The sequence below is a fragment of the Magnolia sinica genome, chromosome 5 (genome assembly GCF_029962835.1).
Source record: "Magnolia sinica isolate HGM2019 chromosome 5, MsV1, whole genome shotgun sequence".
NCBI classification, from domain to species: domain Eukaryota; kingdom Viridiplantae; phylum Streptophyta; class Magnoliopsida; order Magnoliales; family Magnoliaceae; genus Magnolia; species Magnolia sinica.
In genome coordinates this window covers 12,725,457-12,737,590 of record NC_080577.1, presented here as the reverse complement: position 1 = coordinate 12,737,590, position 12,134 = coordinate 12,725,457, and the positions used below count along the sequence as shown (strand labels likewise).

General features: G+C 42.4%; 1 protein-coding gene across 1 annotated transcript in view; it reads right to left on the bottom strand.

The window, feature by feature from the left end:
• LOC131246946 (uncharacterized) overlaps positions 1 to 12,134 on the bottom strand; it is a 223,901-nt gene that overhangs the window by 125,993 nt on the left and 85,774 nt on the right. Inside the window, exon 4 of the mRNA XM_058247406.1 lies at positions 10,938 to 11,006. Within this exon, the coding sequence (XP_058103389.1) occupies positions 10,938 to 11,006 (69 nt within the window). The remainder of the gene's footprint in view (positions 1 to 10,937; positions 11,007 to 12,134) is intronic.

Sequence of the window (12,134 nt, the reverse complement as noted above, 5' to 3'; positions counted from 1 at the left end):
CCAGGTTACCCAAAATGCCTAAAGCATGCATCTAACCGCACACCTAGAATGCCTTTGAATACATTGTTTAATTGATTGGAACTTGGTCATTAGTAACCACTATTGATAAATGGAATAGAGTCATAGGTGACCCATTTTTTTACTTGCTCTTGTTACTAATTGTGAATTGAAAAATTGCATGTATTAATGGATTGTGAGGATTTCCTATGGAATCTCTTTAATGCCTTAGAGAGAGAATGAGGTGGATGTGAAGAGAAATAATGAAGTGGATATGATGGCCTAGATGGGCTACCGGAGAGTTGATGTTCCATTATTCTTGAGTACCCAAAAATTCCATGGCTACCCTAGTAGGTTTGGCCAACTCAGGATTAACTTCTGGTCATGTTATGCGATTTGAACCGATGACAAGTTGAGATGGATTAATCTCACCCCTTAGGCATATAGTTGCCAATACCTTCACACATGAGAGTAAGGTATTTCATTACAGTAATAGTAGTTGTAATGGCCACCACCATTACCTTTATGATGCAACCCCTATAATGGTCGTTACAACATTTTTTTATTATAGACAAACCTGTTATGAGGCCATTACAGGCCATTTTTTCTGTAACGACTATTTTTTTTTTCCATAACAGAGGTTACGACCCCACAATGCGTAACAATTGCCACTGTTACCATTATATAACGACCATTACAAAACACCTTGCATGGGAGTATGTATATTCATCTGCCCATCAAGACCTAGTTCTAGGCTTGATTGAATATTTATATTGGAAAGATGGCATCAAGTCTCCTAACCAAGAGTACCCATCATATTTGGATTGAATTGACTTGACCATGAACTAGCGTAGACTTGTCCTCTGACCTGAGATCCGAAAGGGACTTCGTGGATCTTAATGTGTTGGCTTTGATGCACCTTTTCATGTTACATAGGTGTTATAGGGTCCGCATGTCAAGATTTAGTTGAGGCCCGATGTACTTCAGTATGTGATCCACTTGTTGCTCAGGACCAAGATTAGTGGCAGATCTTACTTTTTAGATTCTCAATCAAGATCAAATTAGCTGGTCAGCTATTAGTGTTGCCCCGGGAAGCTAATGCACTTTATTGAAACTTGTTTATGATTGTATGGAATGCATTTTATATTGTCTCCTTAGTTGTGTGTAGAACTGTAACTACATGTAGCCATCTTTATGCGTTATGGAAGAGGTTTTCCTCTGTTTGTCCTTCGGGAATATGGGAGTGGACATAACAACTACCATAGCCAAAGGAGAGTTGTGGGCCATGGTTCTCAAGTACCCTAAAACCCATGACCCCTTAAGCCGGTTTGGACTAACCCTAATCATGTTTTGTGGTCATCCTATAGGATGGGAACCGATGATGAGTTGCGATGGACAGTCTCCTTCATTGGGCATCTTGTGCCTTTCCCCTACCCCACATGGGAAGGTGAGTGTTCATTAAGTTTATAGGTTCTTGTCAAGGTATCCAAAATCGGTTACATAATGGCCGTTATGTAACAGTAACGGTCATAACCGTTACGTGTTACGAGGTCAAAACGGCCGTTACAGAGAAACAGGCCGTAACGGTCCTGTAATGGTCCAATAACAGTTTTTTCAAAAAATAAAAAACGGCCGTTACGGCCAATACGGGGGTAGTAACGGCCATTACGGCCCGAATCATAACGGTAACGGTGGTGGCTGTTACGGCCACCGTTACCATTTTTGGAACACCTTGGTTCTTTTTGTTAGACAGACTGAAATATACCTTGTATAGCTAGCATACCTTATATAGTTGGTTTTCCATAGGTAGATGATTTTGATTTTATTTCTTTCCTTGTATAGATGTTGTAATCTCTATATATTCAACCCCTTTGGGTTGTCTCAAATACACAAAAGCTTTCAGCTCCTCTCGGTTTACATGGTATTAGAGCTTCACTGATCCAAATCCGGCACCACCTGTCAGATCCGACCACCCCTGCGTCGTCCAGCCACCCCTGTTGCGTCGTCCGATCATCCCTCTGCTCGTCCAGTGCCATCTGCTGCTCGTCCCGCGCCCCTGTTGCAGATCCGACTACCCCCTGCTCTTCCGATCGTCCCTGTTGCAGATCCGGCCACTCCTTGCTTGTCCAACCGCCCCCTGTTGCAGATCCGACCACCCCCTGCGCGTCCGACCGTCCCCTGTTGAAGATCCGACCACCCCCTGCGCGTTCGACCGTCCCTTGTTGAAGATCCGACCACCCCCTACCCGTCCGACCACCACTTCTCATCCAGCGTCGCCCCTCTGCTCGTCCAGCGTCACCCCTCTGCTCGTCCAGCGTCGCCCGGTCACCTCTATTGCTCGTTCTCTTCGAGTTCCAGCAACCTCATCCAGATCTGTTGCTCCCATCCAGATCTGTTGACAATCTGTTATTGTTGCTCCCATCCAGATCTGTTGCTGTTGTTGCTGCGTCGTCGGATCTACATTTTCCAGATCCAGAGGTCCTGTTGTTGTTCCTATTCCGCCAAGATCCAGATACTGCTACCCGTTGGGTATCTCCTGCTGTACGGTACACCTAAAACATTCTTCTGCTGCAACTCTTTGCGTGCTTTATATTAATTCCGATCAATGGACAAGAACTCATCACGTACAGAGGCCCCAAGGTATAGTTTTGATGGTACCAACTATTCACTATGGGCCATCCATTTTCAGAACTTCCTGAAGGGTCGTGGTTTGTGGGGACTAATTGATGGATCTGTTACTATTCCCACTTCCACGGATGCTAATAAATTGGCTGATTGAGAAATGAACAATGGACGGATTATTACCTAGATTCTCGATTCGGTCGATCGGTCCATTGCTGTTGGCCTCACACCTCATCGCACGGCTAAGGCAATGTGGGAGCATCTTCAGACAATTTATCAACAAAGTAATGCCGCCCAGTCATATCGTCTGGAACAGGATCTCGTTAACCTTACTCAGGGTGACGACAGTATTCAATCATTTTATTCTAAAATTGTCACAATTTGGACTGAGATGGCCTTGATGGATCCAATATTTCCTAATGACTTTAGGATTTTCCAAACTATGCGCGAGAGTGCGCAAGTTCGCCAATTTCTTATGAAACTGCGTCCGGAATTTGAGCATTGTCGAGCTGCTCTCTTGAACCGTAGCCCTACTCCTTCATTAAATTCGGTTATTAATGATCTATTGGCTGAGGAACAACGACTGAAAGTTCTATCACTTCCTTTTTCGACTCCGGGATCATCTGATATGGTGCTTGCTGTGTCCACCACTACACCAACACGTGGCTCCTCTCTTTTAACCTGTCGCGGCTGCAACAAGGTGGGTCATGTTGTCGCTCAATGCAAAGAATGGTGCGCTTATTGTCGCCGGACTGGTCATGGTATTCAGGACTGCCGTACACGTGCCTATGCATCTTCTTTCGGTCGTGGACGAGGTGGTCGTGGTCGTGGTCGTGGCCGTAGTCGTGCTCTTTCTGCTACTGCTGCCACTATTTCTTCCGAGCCGACTGCTACTGATTCTACATCTACTGTTTCTGCTGAAGGTCTTTCATTTCCGTTGACTCCTGTGATGCTCCAGCAAATCGTTCAGGCCCTTTCTGTGGCCGGTATGTCAGGTATATCCCCATCTTCTACATGGTTCTTCGATTCGGGTGCTTCCAATCATATGACCGGTGTTGTATCCCATCTTCGTGATATTCGTCCCTACACCGGCAATCAGGCTATTTCTACTGCGGATGGCACTAGACTACCTATTCAGTCTGTTTGATCATTGACTTTCTCTCCTTGTGCTCATCGCCAGTTCACCCTTCGTGATGTGTTTCATGTCCCTAACCTCTCCTCCAATTTAATTTCAGTTGGTCAACTCACATCAAATAACTGCTTAGTCATATTTCTTCCCAATTGTTGTTTTGTGTAGGATCTGGCGACGGGGAAGGTATTTGGGAGGGGTAGGCGGCATGGTCGTCTGTACGTGATGGATTTTGATCCATCTGTCACTCTGGCTCGTTGTTTCTTTTCTCCTTCTTCATCAGATATTTCTTTGGCAAATAAATTGTGGAAACTATGGCACTTTCGCCTGGGTCATCCACATTCCGATCGGTTTCTTCAATTAATTTTGTATGGCATGTTAGGGAATATTTCTCTCAATAAAAATTATTTGGATTATTCTTGTTCTTCTTGTTGTCTTTCAAAAAATAAGTGTATTCCATTTTCTCTAAGTACTACAAAATCATCTTCTATGTTTGAACTTGTGCATACGGATATTTGGGGTCCTTTACCAATTATGTCTCTCTCTTGGTTACAATACTATGTTATATTCATGGATGATTTCATACGTTACACTTGGATTTACTTTCTGTAATCGAAGTCACAGGTTTTTAAAAAATTCAAGTTATTTCAATCTATGGTGGAGACTCAATTTCGGATTCCAGTTCAAACTCTCCACTCTGACTCAGGGGAGAATATTTCTCAACCGATTTTCGTACATTTCTTCAAGGGCATGGGATTATTCATCAGACCACATGTTCTGATACTCCACAACAGAATGGGGTGGCTGAACGAAAAAATCATCATATTATTAAAACTGCCAACACCCTGATGACAGTTATGAGTGTTCCTCGTTCTTTTTAGGCGGAAACAATGTTACATTTTGTCTACTTGATTAACCGGATGCCAACCAAAGTTTTGAATAGTAAATCTTCTTACTTTGTTCTCACCGGCTTACCTCCTGCATATTTCACATTTCGTGTTTTTGGTTGTATCTGTTATGTTCACCTAGCTTCACGTGAACATAACAAACTATCTCCGAAATCGGTCAAATGTATGTACTTGGGATTTGGGAAAACCCAGAAGGGTTTTCGATGTTATGATCTGGTTTCTCGTCGTGTTCGGGTTTCACGACATGTTATTTTTCTTGAACACATTGCCTTTCTCTTCCTCCTCTGCACACTCCAAACTCTCCTGGTCTAACTGCCTTTCCAGAAATTTCATTTGCCTCAAGTACCCTTCATCGTCCATTGCAGGTTAACTCATGTCGACCACATACAGATCCACCACCTATTACTCAACCCGAACCTACTGTACTCTTGGATCCCTGATGTGTACTTCTGTTGATCTTGGGTCTCTGGAGTCCGTCCCACGCTTTGGTGTCATTAGAGCGTTAAGTCCACGCTTTAAGCACCCATTTCGGTCCAGGCTCGTACATACACTCTGCATTATAAACACGATTAATCAGGCCATTAAGCGGTATCATGTGTGTAAATCTATGTAATAAATGGGTCTGATATGCAATATTTGACCCTCAACACTAATTGGTAGCTAATGGATTTATTCGGTCAAACTCAAGTCTGATGGATCATTGGATCGATACAAGGCTCGACTTGTCGCTCAGGGATACAAACAGGAATACGGAATTGATTATGATGAGACTTTCACTCCCGTGGCTAAGATGAAAACTGTTCGTACTCTTCTGGCTATATCTTCTGTTCGCTCATGGCCACTCGCTCAGATGGATGTGAAAAATGCCTTTCTTTATGGAGATCTTCAAGAAACCGTGTATTTGAAACCTCCTCCTGGCTCCTTAATCCCTGACAATAAGGTATGTCGCCTAAAGAAAGCCCTGTACGGCCTCAAACAGGCACCTCGGGCATGGTTCCAACGCTTTCACGATGTTGTTACGGGTGCTGGCTTTACTCAAAGTGGTCATGACCCATCCTTATTTTTGCGCATCACTACTCACGGAATTGTCATTGTTTTGGTCTATGTTAACGACCTCCTACTGACTGGTAGCGATACTGCTGGCATCTCGGCTTTAAAGGAAGTTCTGCAATCCTCCTTCAAGATGAAAGACCTCGGCCATCTCACATACTTTCTTGGGCTTGAAATTTCACGTTCTAAACGTGGGATCTTGGTCAGCCAGCGTAAATATGCCAAGGATCTTCTCGCTTTGGCATCATTGACAGATCAGAAAACAGTTCAGACTCCCTTAGAACTTAACATTCATTATGGCCGCGACGATGGTGATCTACTTGCACAGCCCGACTTATACCGTCGTTTGGTTGGGAGTCTGGTTTACTTAACTATGACTTGCCCTGATATTGCCTATGCTGTCCAAGTCGTCAGTCAGTTTGTTTCTGCTCCTCGGACTCTTCATATGACTGCGGTGTTACGCATCATACGGTACCTACGTGGAACTCTAGATCGATCAGTGTTCTTCTCCTCCACGGCAACTCTGGACCTTCGTGCTTATTCGGATGTTGATTGGGCTGGTTGCGCTCTCACACGAAGATCTACCACTGGCTACTGTGTTTTTCTCGGCACTTCTCTCATCTCTTGGAAGTGTAAGAAGCAGGCCACTGTTTCCAAATCAAGCACAGAAGCCGAGTATCGAGCAATGTCTGCTGCGTGTAGTGAGCTTGTTTGGTTACGTGGACTTCTTTCCGACTTGGGCATTCTTGTGCAGAATCCTACTCCACTCCATGTTGATAATCTCAGTGCCATTTAGATTGCCTCTAACCCGGTTTTTCATGAACGGACGAAGCATATTGAAGTTGACTGTCACTTTATCCGTGAGAAATTTCAGTCTGGGCTCATTTCTCTACCACATGTTGCATCCCATGATCAGATTGTAGACATTTTCACCAAGTCCCTAACTTCTGCACGTCACTCATTTCTCGTTGGCAAACTATTACTTATCGATGACCCGCATTAGTTTGAGGGGGGATGTTAGACAGACTGAAATATACCTTGTATAGCTAGCATACCTTATATAATTGGTTTTCCATAGGTAGATGATTCTGATTTTATTTCTTTCCTTGTATAGATGTTGTAATCTCTATATATTCAACCCCTTTGGGTTGTCTCAAATACACAAAAGCTTTCAGCTCCTCTCGGTTTACACTTTTGCTAAGGCTTGACTAGACACTTGCATTAGAGGATTGCCTTAACTCCTAGGTTCAGAAGGCCCATCATATATAGAATAGATGGATTTGATCATGTGCTAGCTTTGGCTAATCCTTAGACATGAGGTCGTGTAGGGACTTCATAGTGCTAGTGTTATGTACTTTGGGTCACCCAGTGAAGTTACATTAGTGACTAACATATGGGTGTGGTTGGATGCATGCATTAGGATGCAATATAAGTCCACACACTCCAGCATGAGATCCACTTGTTTATTCGGAATGCTTGCTGTGAGTTGATCTTGATGTTTGGACTGTCCATCAAGTGTTTCATAGCTGGCCAGCATGTTTGAATGTTTCAAAAGATTTACCAATCAATTTTAACGATTGAATTTTTATTAACTGTTAAAGTGTTTTGATTGTGATTAATGGGTCATCCAATGGTTGAGATCTGTTGATCCATCTCCAAGGCTTGCATGGGATTTATGGGCCAAGGATGGTGGCCATGAAGAGAGGAAGGATTTGGTGAATTTGTGTGCATGGATAGGCAGGACGACATGCTTTTGATAATGTAGGGAAGCACAAAAGCTTGTGGGGGTGAGGGGCCATAGTAGATGTATCCTTTTGGTTCCCGGACTCTTCCTTATAAATAGATCATCTCTCCAAGAGGGTTCTATGAAGCCCTGGATGTCCAAGCTCCCTTGGGTGCCTATAATAGAGAGAGAGAGAGAGAGAGAGAGAGAGAGAGAGAGAGAGAGTACAATCTCTCTCACCTCTTTTCTTCCACACGCTTCACAGGTGGTCCACTTGTGGATGGCTCTCAACTTTTCTGGTCCACATCCCTATAGAATGATCGAAGGTGGTTTCCAAAGCAACCTTAGATAGGGATAGATCGGGGAGAGGCCTCCTACTTTGGAGGATCGACATAGGACTCTTCGATGATCAAGGGACACAAACCTCAAGTTAATCTCGGCCCTTGGTTTCTTGTTGTTTAGAATATAATTGCATCTACTTGGGGATCCATATTGAGATTTTAAAATCTGATTTTTCTAAAAGTTTATGCTTCCATGCCTTTCAAAACAACCAACAGTAGCATCATTAGATGTTTTCACACTCGGAACAATAATACAAGAGTACAAGTAGTACATACCAGTGCATAAACTCTAACATAGTGAAGGGGTGTGCTGGTACAATTTTTACAGATAACATAACACATAAATAAATAAAGAACAATGACACCGAGGACCAGAATTGCAAAAGAATCCATACATAACAAGCCTATTCCTCCAATTAAGCAAGCAAATAATATATATATATATATATATATTAATCATGTACAAGAACATTTAAAAAAAAAAAAAAAAACTGACTTACAACAATTCCAGTTTTTGCATTTCCCCAATGTATTCAGGTATCTCTCCAATAAGATTGCAATTCCTCAATATACTGCAAGATCAGATCAGGCATGGACTTCAATGGCAACAGATAGCATAAACTGGCATACTTCCACAAAACATAAAGAAGATAAACCTTAAACTCACAGGTCCCGAATGTTTTCCATATTACGCAGTTGGGGAAAATTTGATTCTGGTCCACTTATGTCACTGATAATTCTGCATGTAAAGAGTCCATAAGGAAAAGTTCAGATCCCCTTATTTATCTTTTAACTGAACTGGAGATCACAAAGGATCCACTTGACACAAAACCACTAACTATAGGAATTCAAACAGCTGCTCTTACAGTTGGATCATGTTTTCCAAATGGGAAATGCCATAAGGAATTGGCCCTTCCATATTGGTTCCTTGTATTTCTCTGCCATACAAGATTTCAATTAAATAAATGAAGGAATGAATTCAGAGTGTTTAGAATGCAATGTGTATCGACTGCCATTTTGTAAATGGTATGGACCATATAAATCCTTAATTGGTGCAATTTGACAATAAAACCCAACCATTTGATTAATGGACTGCCTCTTGGATGAGCTACACCACAAAAACCATTGCAATTGTAAGTTATTGCTATCCAATCCATCACCCAGTTTTGAACAGTGAAGAAAAGTTTAACAATGATGCAGAAAACATCTATGATTGAATGGTCAGAAAAGTTTTACAATGATGCAATTTTATTTTATTTTTTCCATTGGTGCATCCATGATCTCACCTATCTCACCTATCAGATGGTGAGTTTGATTGATTAGGACATTTTCCAATCTTACGAATTAATAGGTTGATAACATTTATTAAATGGCAAATGAAGCACATTGAATCCGTCCATCTCAATTTGGGAAAGCAAAACTGAAGAGACATGGATTTTCAGGAACAGAAAACTTACAGTCTCTCAAGTCTTGTCCAATTTTGAATAAAATCCGGTATCTTTCCAGTAAAATGATTATCGCTTATTCTACTGCATTTTGCCCAGTAATAAAGTAAAAATAGATGAGTCACATTCCCAGAAAGATTGCATGAACTTTTTTGTGTGGGAAACAGTAATAGAACTCCTACAAGTCCTTGAGGTTCGAGAGGTTTGCAAGCTCCTCCGGCAACTCCCCTGTAAAGTTATTTGAGGAGATTATACTGCAACCAAGAGCAAGAACAGTCAAAATATGTAAAACTCTAACAAAAGATGGCATGTCGATTCTAAGATCATCCCAGAAGAAAATTCAAAGGAGTGGAAGAGAGTAGAAAAGAAGTGCTAAGGCTTTTTTTTTTTTGAAAGGTAAGTGCTAAGGCAATTCATGCAAAGATAGACTGAAGAGGCGGCTCATGGAAGATGTGGCATACGTATGCAAGATCTACGCCATTCATATGGTGTGAACATGTGCTATTGCAAAAACACACTAGTCCACAAATCAGCTGGGCCATACATCATCACCATCTTAGTCTCTTTTTCCCAACAATGTCAGGTAGGCTTTTAAGTGGTAGAATGGCTCTGAACTGGCCATGGCAAAGGCTCACAGGTGGGCCATAATTGTATGAGAAAAATTGAGAATTAGAATCAAGATGGCCCAGCTAGACGTGTGGCCCACCAATTAGTTAAACGGTCACAATTTTGGGCTAGGGACTGTTCACTTTGAGAGTGGCCAAGGTTCTCACGCAAGTGTACCACTTCAATCACACACAAATAGCCATAGAATTTCTCAAAGAAGGGAGAAAGGCCTTACAATCCCTCTAGGTTGGTGAGATTCCCAAGCTCCGGAGGAAGATCTCCAGATAATTGGTTGGACTCGATGACCCTGAAAATCCAACTTCTTCCTTTCAAGATCGACAAGCAGACATGAAATCCAAACGGAAATTCAAGTATTGATGGAACAGTGACAAAGAATAACTGAAACTCACAGACTCGTGAGGGAGGTCATGTTTCCAAGTTCCTTTGGGATCGGCCCCGAAATGCGGTTCACACCGAGAGAGCTGCAGTATCATCCCCTGCTAGGTTAATTTTAGAAAAATCATGCTTTGATTTGCTAAGGGGGCATTTGGATGCCAGTAAGTTCTCTAAGTTGCGACTTACAAGTGAAAGTTACTAACTGGTAATCCTGTTTGGACCTAATCTATAAGTAACTTACAAATGATTTGGTTTTTATGTTTAGGTAACTCGTAAGTCAGTTACAGGTAAGAAGTTGTACAACACAAGGCAGAGCTTGGAATAAGAATGTTCTAAAATGTTAGAATCCTATAAGAAAGATTAGCATCAGATGTCATTTTGTTAAGCCCACTTAGATTAATATTTGAGCATATTCTTATACTAAACCAATCATGAAGTGAACCATAAAGGTGGGCCCACATATTCAAAATATTTAATAGAGAGAAATAACTTATTATAAGCATTGGAAGGAAACTAAAAATATTAACAATAAATCAACTATATTAGGGAACGAGGAAGTTAAACCAACTAACTACACATGGCCTAAATGCTCACTAATCCACTTACATGCATCCAAACAGGCCTTGAACTTAAACAATGAGAGAGAGAGAGAGAGAGAGAGAGAGAGAGAGAGAAGAAGAAGAAGAAGAAGAAGAAGAAGAAGAAGAAGAAGAAGCTTACATTCGCTGCAATTGCATGGTCGCCCATTGTGTAGGTATTGTACCGTTGAGGTAGTTACGATTGAGATGTCTGTCAAAACGAGTAAGAGATGGTATCGTTAGTTAGGGGCGTAACTTAAGCAGAGAATCTAACGTGAGCCTGGAGATTACTTGCATTTCGCGAAGGTAGGGAAGTCTGGCTAGCTGTGGCGGAAGCGCTCCAAGCAGATTCCAACGCGTGAGCCGTCTGCGTACAAAAGGAGAGCGGTTTATAATCTTTCAGAGCTCAAGGAAGAGGCGATTTGTAAAATGGACCTATTTAAGCTCAGATCATGAAGGGATCGAGCCGTTACTTTTCAAATAAGAACCAGGCCATTTGCCATCACGTAATAGCTGCAAATCGGCACAATACGTGTTTTCTGCGGGTAAAGCACCCAGGCTCCGTGTGGTCCACCATGTAAAATCCGCGGACGTGGATTTCGTTCTTCCCCTGCCAGGACGGTCTCGGTCCTGGCGGGGGCTTTGTGGGTACGCTGTGATGTATGTGTTTCATCCATGCCGTCCATCCATTCTAATCGAACATTTTAAGGCATAAATCTAAAAAGGAAGCAGATCCAATGCTCAACTGGTCCACACCACCACTGAAACCTTCCTACGGCCCACCGTGTTGACCTGGATGAAGGGAAAACATAAATATCATCTTGATCAAAAACTTTTATGGCCTCTAAGTAGTTTTCAACCGTAGGCGTTCAATTCCTACTGTTTCCTTTGGTATGGATCGCTTGAGCTTTGGATCTGCCTCGTTTTTAGACTCACGGACTAATGATATGGCAAAATGGATAAAATACTTTCATTATGGTGAAGCCTGCCTGAGCGTCGTATCAGGCTGATACTATCAGGCTGATTTTTATATCTTCTCTTCATCCTGGCGAGCCACACTTGATTAACGGTTCGAGGAAAGATACGCACTATAGTGACCCCACACACAAACCTACGGTTGGCATCTCATCCCTATCGTTCCATGTGGTGTAGCCTATCTGAGTTGTGTGTCTGAATGAACTAAAGTCCCAAGGCATAAAATCGATTAAGGAACCTGATTGACGGAGTGGATTTTACATATACAATATAGTGGGTCCCACAGAGAAGGGTGGTGCTGTAGAGGATTGCCACTAGCCCGACCCATGTTGCTTGAACCCCGGCCTGACCTTGGTCCTCATCG